This window comes from Drosophila hydei, unplaced genomic scaffold, assembly GCF_003285905.1.
Source record: "Drosophila hydei strain 15085-1641.00,03,60 unplaced genomic scaffold, DhydRS2 tig00000001-arrow-pilon, whole genome shotgun sequence".
NCBI lineage: Eukaryota > Metazoa > Arthropoda > Insecta > Diptera > Drosophilidae > Drosophila > Drosophila hydei.
In genome coordinates, this window is record NW_022045643.1 from 2,166,166 (window position 1) to 2,182,263 (window position 16,098).

The window sequence follows — 16,098 nt, forward strand, 5'->3', positions numbered from 1 at the left end:
GAAAGTGCGGCCAGCTCTATAAATATTTCCCTCCTTTTAAAAGCGTACTGATTTTTTCGTTTTTAAATTTCATAATCGGTTTGTTTCAAATCGCAACGAAGAATTGTAATTGTAATTTTTAAAGTAAACAATATCTTTAGAAACGAACTTATGATTCAAGAGAAGAAAAAAACGTTAAAAACCCCGCGCGTAGTAGGTATTAAATAAAATTAACATTTTATATAAAAAAAGAAAAAGCCGATAAATAAAACTGAGTTTTCTTGGACTGTGGTTGGATATATCATTAGACTGTTTCATATATCACTTAATATGTTTAAGTAAAGAGACTTTAATAAAATGAACCAAGATGACTATTTCCAATACAAATAATTTTTCTTTTATTTTTATGTTTTGCGTAATTAAGTTATTTTCACAATCTTTATGTTTTTTGTGTTTGAATTTCTTGCATGTAATTAAAATTGTACACAGTCTCATCTCTGAACTCTTGTTTACAAAAGTAGCAAGAATATTTGTTGTTATCGTTAATGTTACTAGGACACCCATTCCACACACTCTTTCCCAACAGCCCCATCCGCGAACTCTCCATACCGACACGTCACACGAAATTGTGCCAACAAAATTAAACAACAAAACAAATTACATATTACAATTGCTACGAATGATCGTATGAATAGTGAATTATGAGAACGAGAAGTGCGCTCGCGAGATATGCGAAATAAAATGTGCAACCAAAGTGGAGAGAGATGCGCCGTCGATGGAGTCGTCGATTTCAATCAATTGCATTTGTGTTAGCTGGAATACATGTTGCATGTATTTGCTGGATCTGGTTATATAACAAGCAAGTCTACAACAGCCAGCGAGGGAGCGGGGTAAAACGACAACGATGATGATAGTGCCATTCAGGCTATTAGTTGTCGGCATGTGCATCTATCGGCGCCGAGGCGGTTACATTGCTGGGCTTCTCCGGCGAATCTAAATAGATCTTTAGCGCTCGTTCACGACGATGAGAGTAGCGCGGCGTTGAAATGCAACCGAGTCGGTCCAGGCGCGCCTTCTCCTTATTGGTCAATGAGCGACGCTCATCTGCCGACAGCTCTCGAACCGGCGCGTTCTTATCTCTGCAAGCAAACCATAAATTGAGTGATACATTAAAGAGAGAGATGATCTCCCACTCACTTATACAAATACATGTTGCCGTTTTGCGTCGTGTTCAGCGGATACATGTCCAAACCGACGGGCACAGACATCCAGTTAACGGCCTCATTAACGCTAACTGCCGATATGCTTGTGCAGGGAAAATAGCTATTAAGCTGTAAGGGAGAGTTAGACGTGTTTTAAGAGATATATATATATATATATATTTATATCTGTATAAAAATTACCTTTCTATAACTCAATCGGTCAACAGTAATATTGCATATTTGTGATAAACAACGTCTAATTTCGCTGTCCTCTGTAAGTAGGAATAAGATTTAGTAAAATGCTTATTTCTTTCATCAATTATATCTAGCTTACTGTCTATTGTGATTTCCTGGAATTTTCCGAATTCCCATTTTTCTGGATACCAGCGACGCACGAATATAGTTAAAGCATCGTCCTTTGGCTGCGCCACTACGCCCTCCTCACACTCTTGCACAATGAACTGATGAACAAAATAAACAGAATTGGATATGCTCCTAGAAATATGGAATTATTATTGCGTGCTCACCTCTAGGGAACCTGTGCGCATATCGCTGTATAGTGTTTCATCATCCGCGAGTATTTTAATCGGACAGCGACCGCCTTTCAGCCAGATGCGGCAATTGTCAACGGTGAGGGAGGTGTATTTTGCATCGATGCGATGCAGTTTGGCGACCAGCTCCTGTTTGGCCTGCTCTACGGTGGTTGTGGTATTGTACACCCACTCACAGACGCATGGCAGCTTGGCGGTCTCATTGTCCAGATCAGACAGACGCAAGAAAAATATCTTTGACTTGTACTCGAACGGTTGCAGTGTCTTGCCGAGCTCAACTGTCAGCGTCTCACCCTCGTTCAGAAATACCAGCGAATTGGTCTGATCATTGGATAAAGTATTATTATGCTTGCGTTGTAACTTAAAGTAGGCGCTAGGCACACGTATCAGCTGCTCAATGTGTCGCTCGAAGGTGCTCATACGCATATGAGTGCCCACGAGAAGTTTATAAGCGTGCGTTGGCTTACGCAGTTGAACTTCGTCATCGGATTGATGGCCACTTGTGCTGTTGCTGGCAGCCATATCCACGCAATCGATTTTGATGGCATGAAAAAAGTGAGTAGTTGTGCTGGCTGGCAATGAGTTGGTGTCGCCCGCTTCGCTACCATAGCTGCCATTGCCATTGCAGTAAGCGTGTACGCGCATCATGGTATCATGGGAGGCGGCCTCGTCTTCGGGACTGGACAGTTGTGGTGAATGGCTGGTAGAACTTATTTGGCTATCACCGCCCCCGCGATGCTGTAAGCTATTCTCGACCAGCGTGCGGTCACCATCACTCAGACTGCTGTCCTCCGAGTTGGACTCATGGCCGGACGTCGCTAGCGCCAGCGAATCTGGCTGATCGCGCTTATAACGACGCCAATCACAGTCGTTGTTGCCGGCGCTAACAGCTTCGGGCGTTGCCGTGCCGTTTGTGCCGCTGATGCCGTTCATCATAGAAGCGTCCACTACATCGCTGCCGGCGCTGCCATTGGTGGTCTGCAATGAGGAGAAGAGTTACCTGCACTTTGACAAATTTCTTCAATACTTGCATTTGACGTTAAAAACTATTTAATATTGGCCACAATTTTGTGTCAACTGGGCTGGTCAATGGTCAAGAGACTTACCTCGATGGGAGTGGCAATGGGCTCGCTGCTGGGCACGCCCAGCATCTCGAGACTGCTGGCATCAGTGTTAGGCACATTTAAGTAAAAGTATGTGATGTATTTGAATTGCGAGTTGGCCAATTGCTCTAGCTGTTGTTGCATCTCCAGAGTCGGTTGGGGATCGTACGCAACGAACGCCTTGCAGCGCACAGTGGCAACCACGATATTCTGCTCGTTAATGTGCAAACGTATTGCAATCGAGCGACGCAACACGTCGCCTGACTCCAGCGCTGCTGAATAAACCAGGAAGGGACCGTCCATCGCCATGTTCGAGAGATCTACCTTAAAAACATACCACGTAGTGCCATCGCTGGGATAATTTTCAAACTGCTGATCCTCGGCCCTATACTCCAGCAAAAAGTCCAAATTGCAGTTATGTGAGGAACGCAGCTCCGTTAATGCCGGATCAGTGCAGTTCTCGAGTGACTGTATGATTGTGTCCATGGACGAATCGTATGCAACCAAGCGACAGCGTGAGATCGGCGCAAACTGCTCCACATTGAGCATATCGTGGGCCGACATAAGAACCTTATTCACATCGAAATTCTGCGACAGAAATACACGTGTCATCTCCAGCTTCTTAAGCGACGGATTGTAGAAGTAGACGCGGGCCTTGTACATATTTGGTAGAGCCAGATCTGTTACAGTGATATGCCTTCCCAGACGAGAGGCGCGCGTATCCTCCTCGGCATGTAGTTTAGGCAGAAGAGATTTGATGTGTTCTGGAAAGTCATTACACTTGGCCGCATGCTCGTTTCGCTTGGCGTCTACCTGTCGATACATAAGCATATAAGCATTCGTGCTGGACGTATAGGCGCTAGAGTAATAGCTGCCATTGGGGCCGCCAAATGAGCGCTGAATGTCCTCTTGTGTGATCTGCAAAAGTAAGAGAGAGACATGAAATGTTTGATAGCATCTCGTGAGATTCTCAGCTACTTACCGTGGATACATTCTGATCATTGAAACAGAACCACTCGTCATTCTCAAAGTCTTTGATATAAGCATAGTAATGGCCGCCTGAAGCACTGCCCGAGTGTATCATGATGGCAAATAGCTCATAGAGATATGGACCCGACAGTAACTCCTGCTTAAGTCTCGCCTCCATATTTGCGCTTTTGCCGGTGCTGCTGCTCATGTCGATACCCTCGTCCTCATAATTAATATCGTTTTCATGCTGACTGGAACTGGCCGTGGTTACCACACCGCTGCTTATGTTGTCCTCATCCATGGCAGAGCCACTGTCTGCAGTACTGCAATCGTCCACACTGCTGGTGCCATTCATCTGATACTGCTCGCCCTGTCCATTGCGATTTACAAAGCTGTTCAGATTTAGTTTTTGCGGAAAGGTTACCCTGTGTGTAGAAAAAAATGTAGTTTAAAGAGAGAGTTGTTAAAGATGATTATGTGAATTACCTATCATTCAGTTTGATGCGATGCATTGTCTGATAATCAAAGTCGAAGCGCTTCAGGTGCAGCGTCAGTATGTAGGGAAAGGATTTGAAATGCAGTCCCTTGTGGGCATCGCATTTCTTTTTGCACTTCTCGCATAGATACTGATTGTTGCCATCGAGAGTCTCGGGCTGCACAAATGCACGCAACGCCTCCTCGATGCTGCCGTAGGCGGAACTGCTGCCAAATGGACGAACTGGCAGAGGTATATCGAGGAAAGTATCCTCACGCGTCTTTTCCGTATTGCACTCCAAGCACTTAACATAATCGTTCATTTTTCCCTCATACAGAGTGGATATAAGATTTGCCTGCTTTGTGTTCTTAAATTTATGCTCCAGCGCATCGAACATGACACGACACAGCTCCTGGATATCATGCTGCTGCCAAGCCTCTGTCGAATCCCAACCAAAGCTCCGCGTCAAGTCTGTCGTCTCCACCGATGATTTAGACGATGTTTGCAAATTGAGGAACAGCTTCTGCAGCTGGTAGGGTATATTCTTGGCCTCGTTGTCATTGTCAAATTCCCAGCGATACAGAGCATTACGAAACTCGGGCGTCATATAGAGCGCCTGGAGTAAACTGTTTAGGTAGCAAGTCATTGCTTGATTGACCAATCCGACATATGCTCGAGGTGCAACCCCATTTCGATGCGTCTCTGTTTCTGTATTAGCCGAGGCCACAAAGTCGGCGGCGCTGGTAGTGATGCGCTGCCATGATGCCTCATCACCTCCGAACTTGCGCGATGCAAGTGAGCAATAATACGCCACTTCTCTTTCAAAGTTGGGTTCCAGGGGATCGGTGTCAGTGTCAGTGCCGGTTAACAGATCGAGCTCCGATGGTCCGGCGTTACCGTAGTCGTAAGCTGGGCTCAAGAGCGTGGGACTCGCCGATGCGCCCAATGCTAGATCATCGTCCGACAGCTGTTCAGCATCCGAGACAGGACTTACATTAAACAGCTCTGGGGCCACATCATCAGTGGATGATATGAGGATACTATTTTGCGGCAGCTCCTCCTTGGGCTGTTCGCTTTTTTTAACTTTGGTTAGCGCGTTTTCAGCTATGTCAGCAGCAGAGCTGTTTGTTGCACTTTGTAGCTTCACACCTTCATCCACCTGATCTGTACTCTTCACAGCAGTGTCATTGTTTTCGATGGTTTTGGTTTTCACTTTTGTACTGATCTTGCTAGGCGTTGTGGGTGTGATCGTGGCCGTGGCCGTGGCCGTGCCTTCTGTCCCTAACTCAGCTGCCGTTTCATTTGTGGGACTGACGCTGGTCTTCGTTTTGCTCGGCGACTTTTTCTTCTTCTCTCCCGTTGTTGTAGTCGTGCGCTTCTTTTTCTCGCCGGTTTTTATCGTCGTTGTCGATGTTGTTGTTGTTGTTATTGTTGCAGTGTTTGTCGTTGTCGTGTTCTCTGTTGTGTCTGGCTGCTTGCTAATTGTTGAAGCTGATTTTTTAATGGTCAAATCATAGCGTTTGGCTACATTGCCATCCCACGTGCCCTCTGGCAGCAGCACCAGGTTATTCTTAAGCTTCGGCTCAAAGCCAGGCACATCATACAGCAGCTGGGTATCCAGAGTATTCAGATAAATCTATACAGGTGCGAAATTCATAAGTAAGACCTGACGGCATGAGAATCACATGGGCATACAAAACTCACCAAATCTTTCTCGCCGTGCGGCTGTAGCAGCAGCTCGAATTTTCCATATGCAAACTGTGTGCCGATCAGCGTGATGACGTGCTTCACCGTAAAATGGGCACGTACGACTACATTGATTTTCTTTTGCTGGGAGCCAGGCGTCTGGTCAAAGACGGCGCACTGTGTGCTATCTTTGTTGTCCTTCTCAGCCATGTCCTGGTCCTGGTCCTGGTCCTGGTTGCGCGATGCTAACCAAATGGTTTAAGGCCTGCAAAAATTGCGTTAGAAATAGAAATTTTGAGCGATTGCAAATTAACAAAAGGGCCTGAAAATATGTATAAAAAAGAAACAAGTCAAAGACAGAATGAAAAACTACTGTCATTTCATTTGAGAAGCTGCTTGACAGCGCCTGGCCAGCATAGTCGACCAGCAGCAGCTGGTGAAGAGCAACAAGGAAGCCGCCAGCCCCCGCCCCACACGTGCTGTTCATTGCTCCCATCAGTTGGAAGGGGCCACCCCTAGCCCCGTTGGATCCCTCAGCACCCGCCGCGCATAGACCTCAATTCGAAAATAAACCAAAATCCCATTGCCTGCCTGCTGCTGTTCGCGTTTTTTCGCGCCTTATTTGTACGCCAGCCGCACACAGACAAAAAATCGAGAACATGACTAAGCTTGCACGGAATTTTATAAACAAATTCTGGGGCCGGACGGTATGGCGATATCCATATTCCCTATATTTCAGCTGCTACTGAATTTTCAGCAAGAGCGTCATAATTGCCGCATAAATTGCTCCTACGAATGTCATTCCAAGACGATGTTGCTGTTGCTGTGACTGTTGCTTTCTTTGTTGAACCATTGGGCAACGGGCACGACATTGTAACGGACGGAAGTGCTACAATATATACATATGTGAATATACATAAATATATATATTTATAGTGGGGCATATATGTAGTGTATGACATTTGGCCGCAATGCGCAAAATGTACAAGAACTGGACGTCAGAGGGGCGTACTGTAAGAGATATACTACAAAATATTATATTATTTTGGAAAAGTTCTAAGGCGTAATGGACACAGCGCATAAGGAAAACTTGCAGTTATTATAATCTATACGTTTATATATATATATATAAATATTTATAGTATATCAGCTATATAATGTGTTCTATTATCTGTTGTTCGTCACGAACTCAATTGTCAAAACCAAGCACACAGCTGTTGACATCAATCTGTATCTATTTCTGATAACGCTTCAGCTAAACAAAACAGTTTCACACATTCTTAGAAATTCAAATCGCATACAAAAGGAACGCCTGTCGGAAAAATACCTCTATACTATATATGCCTAGATCTATGTTTACCGGAAAGCTTTGCGCAAATGCGTTAGCAATCTAATTAAATGTCCAAAATGCAATTAGTATTAACGAAATGCGCAACTCTGAGATTTTTTATAAATAGGCGCAGGCCTTGCAACAGACACAAGGCGGGGCAACGACTGTGGCAAGTGCTTTGGCCAAAAGATTAATGCAAATGAGCTGCAATTTCAAACACATGTTGGATGAACGTAAGCATTTATATGATATATAGATATAGATATAGATATAGATGTAGATATAGATACATGTGTGTGTCTGTGGATGTGTGCAGTTGCTGGTACGCTAGAGTGGAATCCAAAAATTTAAATATGCGACCAGCAGAAATCAAAATAAAAAATAAAAAAATTGTGCGTCTAAAAATACAAGAAAAGCGACGACGACGACGACGACAAAAGCAGAGAAATTGAAGAAAAAAACAAATATTCAAAGCAGGGAGCAAAAGTATCTGTCAGATACAATCTTGCTATTTGTAAATTCGAAGGTTTTCGTTACCGAAACACTGCACAAGCCACAACCTATATACATATATATCTACCTATATATATATACATATGTATATATATTAATGTGTGTTTCTAAGTCTGTCAATCGAATATTTGAAACGCACGAGAATTCTCATCAATATTTACATTTGACGCCGATGCCTGGGCGTGACTTGTTCAAAATTTCTATAGAAACGAATTTAATTCTCGATGATTTTTATGTTATTCGCCAGACTAGAAGAGTGTGTTAAGTGTGTGTATTTTAAAATTTTGCATATAGTTCGGGCTATTTTTAAATCATTTTCAGTTTTTGTGGTCGAGACATGCCAAATAGTTCCGATTACTCAGTTATATAGTACACACACCCACACACACACTCGCACACTCACAAATAGAGTAAGGGATATCGAGTTCGAGATATGTCAAGCTTTTATACAGTTCTTTGTACTCCCTATAGATATTACGAAAGAGTTTCTATTTTAAATGTTTTCTATTTTTAGACAAATTGCTAGGGGATTTGCACGTTAGACGATTTAGTAATAACTCCATTTGGAGCGCTAGCACACACGCACACATATACGAGCACATAAGCAGATAGGATTAAGTATATATGTATATATATATATATATATATATGCACACACAAACACACACACACACACCGTCTAATTGCTGCCGAGTTCTTCTATGCGCTATGAAATCCCGCCGTCAACGCAACGACATCGTCTCACGCGTATTCGAGTACTGACCACTGCTGCGATGGCACGAACTGGCGCTGGCGCCCCAGAGTGCACGATGATTGGCTCGATCATTGCCGAACAGCCGGACAGCTGGGTACGCTACAAATTGCTCACTCGATGCAGTTATTCATAGCGGGTGCAGCGCTCTGATAACAATAACAAATGCACACACACACACACACTTAGCGCTATTAGCAACAACTGTTGATAATAAAATCGCAAAATGTGGAACTCAGTTTGTGAGTGTGTGTATATTTTAGGGCTCAGGGCTCTCAGTGGCGTGTAGTCCACCCGACAGTTGTACAGCCCCCAATCTAGACAAATTTATTCAATGAAATAGTCAAGTACGTATACTAGATGGATGTTCTGTATGCCAGAGAGCGGTAAATAGAGAAGAGACAGAAATTTGTGGCGAAAGTGCTATTAATGTTTATACAAAATGCTCTCGCCAATTGTCCGATGAATGACTATTTTTATGTGCGGCTCGGCTGTGCCGCGCCAGCGTCTCATGAGTGACTAAGAAGCGCTGGCCGTGTACCGGCATATGATGCTCTTGGACAAGGCGACGGGGGGCTCGGGCCAGTGGCGATGGGCGTACTTAGCATGTTGGCGAATTTTCGTTTGCGCAACACTCATTGCTAGAGTCTACGGAGTGATTGGGGGTGGTCCTCGGTGGACGGGCGATCGGTCAAGGTTTTGCTTTGGAACGTGACACATTTGACTGTTTGGGTGGCAGAAACTAGTTCAAGCTATGCGTCCTTCAACGTCTTGGCCAAATGTCGGAAAACTTGCGGCTCCAAAATATGCTTGCTCACACATAAACACATAGACACGCACACACAAACACAATCGCATATGTGAGTAGGCATACAGAACACATACATACGTATGATTTCACTTACCTGAACTGTGAAAATGTTGCAATATTGTGTTTTGGTTAAATGCACAATCCGGCCCTACGGCTGGGAATACACAAGTCGAGTAATTTGATGCTATCTAAACTGTTTAAACGGAGGATGCTTGATGTTGACACCAAGTAGCAAACATTTTTATAATTGAAACAAATGTTTTTTGTTGTTCGGCTGCGGTTTGGCTGCAGTTCTATCGATGATAATACCGATAGACTTACATACTGTCGACTATGCATTCGATAGCTCAGTCGTCAGTTGACGAAGAGTATCGATGCTAAAGACGCAATTCGATTATAAATGTATCGATAATTAATATTTAAAGAACTTGGTAAACTAAACAATGCCCCAATCAATAATCGTTGCATTTTTAAAAACAATTTAATACCTACGATTTATTTAGTAAATAGAACGATAGTTATGGCAATGGTTTTAACTTTGGCGCCAATTGTTATCGGGCTGCCAGTTTCCGGATGCAACCCTATTATGCTAGAAGCATCGAGAATTTTCGACGAGCAGACTGCTCAGAGTCTATATAAAGGCGAGGCACGCTGGCAGTTCGAGTCATTTAGCAAAAATCAAGAGAGACGCGTAACTGTGTGTATTCCACACAAGAAAAAAATCAGTACCGTGTATTGAAAACAATATACAGAAAATATTTTAAGACTATAGTGCATTCTACGACTACGTACGATTCATAGAAATTCAAGTAGCAGCAAAATTTTAAAGTTAGAGACAAGTAAAGTGAACTTGAAAGCAGAAAATTAGCACGCAGCTGCCAACTAATTAAGGTGAGAGTCTAACAAATGAATTATTGCTTAAATTAGATTGCTATCAAGCTGTATTTGAGAGGATCACAAGAAAACCATAATAAATATGAGAAGCAAAACAATGCATTTTAGTTAAATGTGAAATTTAAAACCTAAATACAACAGCGTCGACGTCACGCATTGAGTGACAACACATCAGCAGAAGCAGTGACTGAGGCAGCGACAGAGACCGCGACAGCGACAGCGGCAGAGGCAGAGCAGCTTTTCGTTGTCGTTGCACAACTCAAAGCTTCTAGCAAATTCCATTGAGCGACGCGTTGAGAATACAATCGACACATTCTACTGTGCTGTTGTTTTTGCTTTTCATTTAAATAAATATATATACAAATGTACACATATATTTAAAACATTATAATAATTTGTGCTTTCTTTGTTTGCAGTTAAGAGCAGGACGCTAGAGGGAAGGAAAATGGGTAAAGATTTCTATAAGATATTGGGTATTGACAAGAAGGCCACAGACGACGACATTAAGAAAGCGTATCGAAAATTGGCACTTAAATACCATCCCGACAAGAACAAGAGTCCACAGGCCGAGGAACGCTTCAAGGAGATCGCCGAGGCATATGAAGTGCTCTCAGATAAGAAGAAGCGCGACATTTTCGATCAGTATGGAGAGGATGGCCTGAAGGGCGGTCCACCTGGCCAAGAAGGTTGCGGTCCTTCCGGTGCCTACACTTATCAGTTCCATGGAGATCCACGTGCCACTTTTGCACAGTTCTTTGGCTCACAGAATATCTTTGGCACGGCGGATCCATTTGGCCCATTCTTTGGAGGCGGCTCCGGTGATGGCACCGAACAAGTGTTTATGAACATTGGCGGCGATGAGATGTTCGGCGGTGGCGGCTTTGGTGGCAACCCCATGGGCGCCTTCCGTTCACAATCGTTCAATGCACAGGCGCCTAGCCGGAAACGTCAGCAACAAGACCCGCCCATCGAGCATGATTTGTATGTGACACTGGAGGAAGTTGACAAAGGCTGCACAAAGAAAATGAAAATCTCTCGCATGTCCATGGCCACGGGCACGGCGCGCAAAGAGGAAAAGGTGCTGAGCATCAATGTAAAGCCCGGCTGGAAGGCAGGCACCAAGATCACATTCCCCAAAGAAGGCGACCAGGCACCACAGAAAGTGCCCGCGGATATCATCTTCATCATACGAGACAAGCCGCATTCGCAATTCAAGCGCGAGGGCAGCGACTTGCGCTACATCGCTCCACTCAGTCTAAAGCAGGCGCTGTGCGGCGCTTCGGTGTCGGTGCCGACGCTGCAGGGCGACAGCATACGTATATCAGTCAATACGCAAGGCGAAGTCATCAAACCCACGACAGTGAAACGTATTAGTGGGCGTGGCTTGCCTTTCCCCAAGGAACCATCGCGGCGTGGCGACCTGATTGTCGCTTTCGACATCAAATTCCCCGATACAGTGTCACCCAGTTTAAGAAATCAACTTGCGGAGCTGTTGCCCAACTAAAGTAGACCATGTAGAGCTTTAATCACCTGCAAAAATTTGTATAGTATATGTTATAGTTTAAGCTCTAATTTTAGTTAACAATCCTTATCCTAATACTGGGAACACAAAATTCATTTGTCGGCTGAGGCTTGTGATGTTTTACCGTACAACGCATAGCATGCCAAAACTATGGTTAAGAATTTCCCTGTTGATTCTATATCTCCCCAACTTAGAGCCGATGTAGATATAAATGCAAATGCAACACCTTAGAGTCGCGTTCGAGCGATAAGATAAGATATGAAAATACAAAACACTGATTCACTTACACATTATGTATAAGATAGCTGAAAGTGTTTTGAGCTGGAGACTGATCGGTTACCTAATTATGTTTATTAAATACCGCATACTCTAAAACAATAAATCCAAATAACTATATTGTAATGCCAAATTGTTGAAACTGTTTCCCAAATGTAATTTACTACAAAGCAAGCATATCTGAAACAATTCTACTTCGTGACACCAGCCAGCTCCTCCCAACAATATCTAAAAGAAACACTCCGCTCTTAGGCACATGGGCTATTATTAAACATAAAACAAGAAAACACACACATACAATTAAACTAGTACGTTTTAGTACGATAATTATTTGTAAAATAAAAAAAGAGAAAAGTATTTAATAAATTAATTACCATAATGTTAACAGTTTCCTTTTATTTAGCTTTTAGATATGTAGCTGATGGGAGTTTGCATTCAGTGGAAACAAAACTTATCAAAGTACGGCGATTCTAATTGGATGTTCAAATGTCTAGTCTATTGTAGAAATTTCGCTTGCTTACAATTGGACTGCGCATTTTCTAGAAACTGCTTTCAGCATACGTTGCAATCTCTACAGATTAGATTCTTATTGGAACTGTGAATAATGCATTGAATTGGATTTTGTGCAGATGGAATTATATTGGTTCTTATTAGTTCTTACCTTTAAATGAAAGCTTCTATGGATTTTTGTTGAAATTAAGCTTTATTTTTTAAACCTGTAAGCCCATCCAGTAAAAGAAAATAGTAAATTTTTTTATTTTTTTTTACTTTCACATTTTATTTTGTTTTTCTTTTTTTGTTCATTTCAAAAGGATCTTTGTAATTTATTCATTTTCACATATTTTCACTTTCCTTACTTTGAGTGTTTTGTTAATTTGCTTTTTGCAATTGTATAATAATTTTTGTTTTTGTCATTGTGTATTTTTTGTTGTATATTTCATTTCATTTTGTTTTTGTTTTCAAAAATTATTAACATCGATTGCATGTTGTTGTTGTTGTTGCAGTTGTTATTTATATATATAATAAAAATTGAATTCTTTAATGCTTGTTTCATTTTATTTGTTTTATAACTAGAATTGTTTTTGCTGTTTAACTTGTTGTTGTTGTTTTTGTTGCTATTGTGTGTCAACTTGCTTATGCATGTGTGTGTGTATGTGTGTGTTTTTCTCTTAGTGTAATACGTTTTTTCTTTTCTCTTGTTGTTGCCATCTTTCGCTATTCAATGCTGCTTCTGCTCTATCCAAAGTAAACGTGTGAATAATATTAATCATAATGAAATCAATAACAATTGTATAAACAAATTAAGATACGCATACTATTAACAATTTGTTAAACGCACAACTTGCCAAGGCAGAGAGAAGCGGCCCGAACTAAACTAAAGAAGTGTCGCGTACAACTATACATATATTAATTAATATTCATTAATATATATATATGTATATATATAAATATTTATATATATATTTAAAATGCATTAAAAATAGTCAAATGTGTACAAAAAGTTTATACTATTTCGAATGATTTCCATATATATATATACTTAAACATCTTCTGCTGCTGCTGCTTCTTCAATTAAATAAGTTCTTTAATTTAACTATTTCATTTGACTAAAGTTTCCAGCTAGAAAACTGCGACTGTTCTGCATTTCATTTCATTTAATTTATTTTATTTACTTTTATTTGTTGTTGTCAAACTTATATAAACAGTAAAAATTATGTTAAAATGTTGCGATTTCTTGTTTGATTAACATTCATTCATTTTATCAATTCTTGCATATATTATTTTATGTTTTATTTCTGACTCGATTTTCTTTTTTTTGCTTGTATTTTAATTGAAGTTTTGTTTTTGTTGTTTTTTTATTTTATTTTAATTCAATTTGCTTGGAAACCTAAAAATGTTTTTTTTTTCTTTTGATTATGTTTCGATTTTGTTTGTGTTTGAGGAGTTGACAAAATGAATGCATGATATTCCACACTCAAGCGCACTGCGAACGTGGAGGAGTCGCTCCACTGCGGCTACAGTGCACACACGTTTTGATGAGCTGGCATTTGAAGTTCATTCAGCAATTGGTTTTAGTTTCTTATTTCTGATTCGAATAACATTCAAACGGCATTCACAACCAATATAATTATTATTTTTCATTATCAAAGGAAAAGATTAAAAAAAAAAACGTTTTTGTTTAAATGAATTTGAAATTTGTTTTGTGCTCAACTTTTTGGGGTCGTTTTCTTTTTGTTGTTCTATGGAATTTAGCTATGCCTGTATTTGTGTTTTTGTCGAGTGAAGTTCTTAATTAGTATTTATATTATTGTAATTTAGCTAGAAGAGTGTTTCCTTTTGTTTTTCTCGCAGTGTATAGTGTTTTTGCTTCTTATATAGCTAGAACCTCATTTGCTTTCTTCAAGTGTTTTCTGCTCGCGCTTAACAAGTTTCGGTTTTCTTTTGCTGTATTTGGCTGCTTTTTGTTGGGATTTGTGATCCTCGACTCGAATTCGCATTTCGAAATTCAAATTTCGATTTAGTGTGAGTGTGTGTGTTTTTGTGTTATAAATATGTTTGTTTAAGTGTATGGAATTCTCTTGGTTTTTGTTTTTGTTTTCTTTTAGTTAGTATTACTTGTTAGTTTAACATTTTGACTAAATTTTTTCTATTTTGGTTTTTTGTTTTATTAGTTTAATGCGTGTGAAGTTTCTGTATGGTATTTTGTTGTTTTTGTTTTTGTTTTTGTTTTCATAATTGTTTTTCTTTCAGTGTACTGACTACAAACTAAACATTTTGCTGTGTTTGTTGATTTGCTTTTCGTGTTCGCTTAACTCGCTAAGATTTTTCTCATTTATTTTTATTTACTTTAAATTTGTTTTAGAACGTTTGTGTAAAGTTTGCATTTTAAATATTTTTTTTTAAATTATTTTGTTTGTATTTGTATTTTTTTTGTTCTTTTATTTTTTGGTTTTCATTTGAAATTGCCTAAGCCTAAATACAATCAATGTTTCAATTTGTTCACGTTTTTCTCCTCAATAAATGTATTTTAAATCGAAATTTACTTTTCAAGTCTTTTTCAGCGACAAATGCATTTGAATTTGTTCACATTGTTTATTTAATATTTGTTTTTATTTTGTTTTCTCATTAAATTGTTTCGCTCAAAATCCTTTGCTATATTTATACGTTTATTATATGTGTTTGCACATTTAAATACAATCGATATTATGTAAATCAAAGTCTTGTCTTTGTTGTTCCATTCAAAACGTAAACAAAAAACAACAAACGTTTCTTATCGCTCTTCTGCTTCTGCTTCTTCCTCTTCTTCTTCCTCATTCGATGTTTTCATTTTATTTTTCTTTTATGTTTAAAAAACAATTCGAAACTTTTTCACTTTGTTCGAAAGCAACTTTAACATTTCTTTCAGTATTTTTCAATTGTTTAATAATAAATAAATTGTAAATCTTATTTATTATTATTTTATATTTTCTTTTTTTGCAAGTGGCTTTGATTTTCGTTAGAGGGATGGGAAAGGGGGTGAAAAAGTGTTAGTTCGTATTGTTAGTGTGTTTCTGTTCTCCGCACACTTGATTAGTTAAAATGTAACAAAGGAAGTTTAGTTACTTTTACTTATTCGCTTGTTCTTTTTCATTATTTTGTTTTTCATTTGCATTTGTTTTGCTTTTTCTGTTTTAATTTTTCACATCGTCTTTGCGGGTTGTTGACTGTGGATCTGTGCCTAAATTTATCATGTCTCGTGGTTTCCACACCGGGGACCCTACAATTAAATGAAAGAAAAAGAAAAGATACAATGGAAACCATATATGGAAAGAATATGAAATTGTCTGCAGAACTTCAGAGAGTCGGTTCTGAGAAGCGGCAGGAGTGAAGAGCTCTCCTTGTTCAATTATTAAAAATACATTTCACTTGCGTGTAACAGTTCAAAGTTGTTAGCCAATTTACGGTCGAAAAGCATGCAGGCGCCGAGCGTTGAAAGTATTTCGATCGGATCACAAATACTTTCAGCGCTCCGCATTTATCTTAAATAAAATGTAAG

At 40.1% G+C, this 16,098-nt stretch overlaps 3 protein-coding genes across 13 annotated transcripts in view; 1 reads left to right on the plus strand and 2 right to left on the minus strand.

The window, feature by feature from the left end:
- Positions 1-409: 409 nt before the first annotated feature.
- On the minus strand, positions 410-9,683 carry LOC111599541 (ubiquitin carboxyl-terminal hydrolase 47). Of its 4 annotated transcripts, none has more exons than XM_030222710.1 (10): positions 9,465-9,683; positions 5,984-6,230; positions 4,291-5,915; positions 3,818-4,229; positions 2,839-3,753; positions 1,709-2,710; positions 1,516-1,642; positions 1,383-1,453; positions 1,177-1,310; positions 410-1,118 (listed from the first exon to the last, which is right to left on the minus strand). In XM_030222710.1, exons 2-10 carry the CDS (start codon positions 6,173-6,175, stop codon positions 908-910), a joined length of 4,689 nt encoding a protein of 1,562 aa, XP_030078570.1. In that variant the 5' UTR covers positions 6,176-6,230; positions 9,465-9,683; the 3' UTR covers positions 410-907. The 4 variants fall into 4 exon arrangements, with proteins under 4 accessions (XP_030078570.1, XP_030078571.1, XP_030078578.1 ...); XM_030222711.1 differs by lacking the exon at positions 9,465-9,683 and adding an exon at positions 8,485-8,573; XM_030222718.1 differs by lacking the exons at positions 410-1,118; positions 1,177-1,310; positions 1,383-1,453; positions 1,516-1,642; positions 1,709-2,710 and having other exon boundaries at positions 2,963-3,107; positions 3,173-3,753.
- Positions 9,684-10,012: 329 nt separating this feature from the next.
- Positions 10,013-12,438, plus strand: LOC111597750 (dnaJ protein homolog 1). The gene is made up of 2 exons (XM_023312599.2): positions 10,013-10,261; positions 10,681-12,438. Exon 2 carries the CDS (start codon positions 10,710-10,712, stop codon positions 11,766-11,768), a length of 1,059 nt encoding a protein of 352 aa, XP_023168367.1. The 5' UTR covers positions 10,013-10,261; positions 10,681-10,709; the 3' UTR covers positions 11,769-12,438.
- A 3,098-nt stretch (positions 12,439-15,536) lies between these two features.
- LOC111597752 overlaps positions 15,537-16,098 on the minus strand; it is an 85,494-nt gene continuing 84,932 nt past the window's right edge. For all 8 annotated transcript variants that reach the window (XM_030225983.1, XM_030225982.1, XM_030225986.1 and 5 more), the window contains one exon: positions 15,537-15,819. In XM_030225983.1, the coding sequence (XP_030081843.1) occupies positions 15,734-15,819 (86 nt within the window). In that variant the 3' untranslated portion in view covers positions 15,537-15,733. The remainder of the gene's footprint in view (positions 15,820-16,098) is intronic.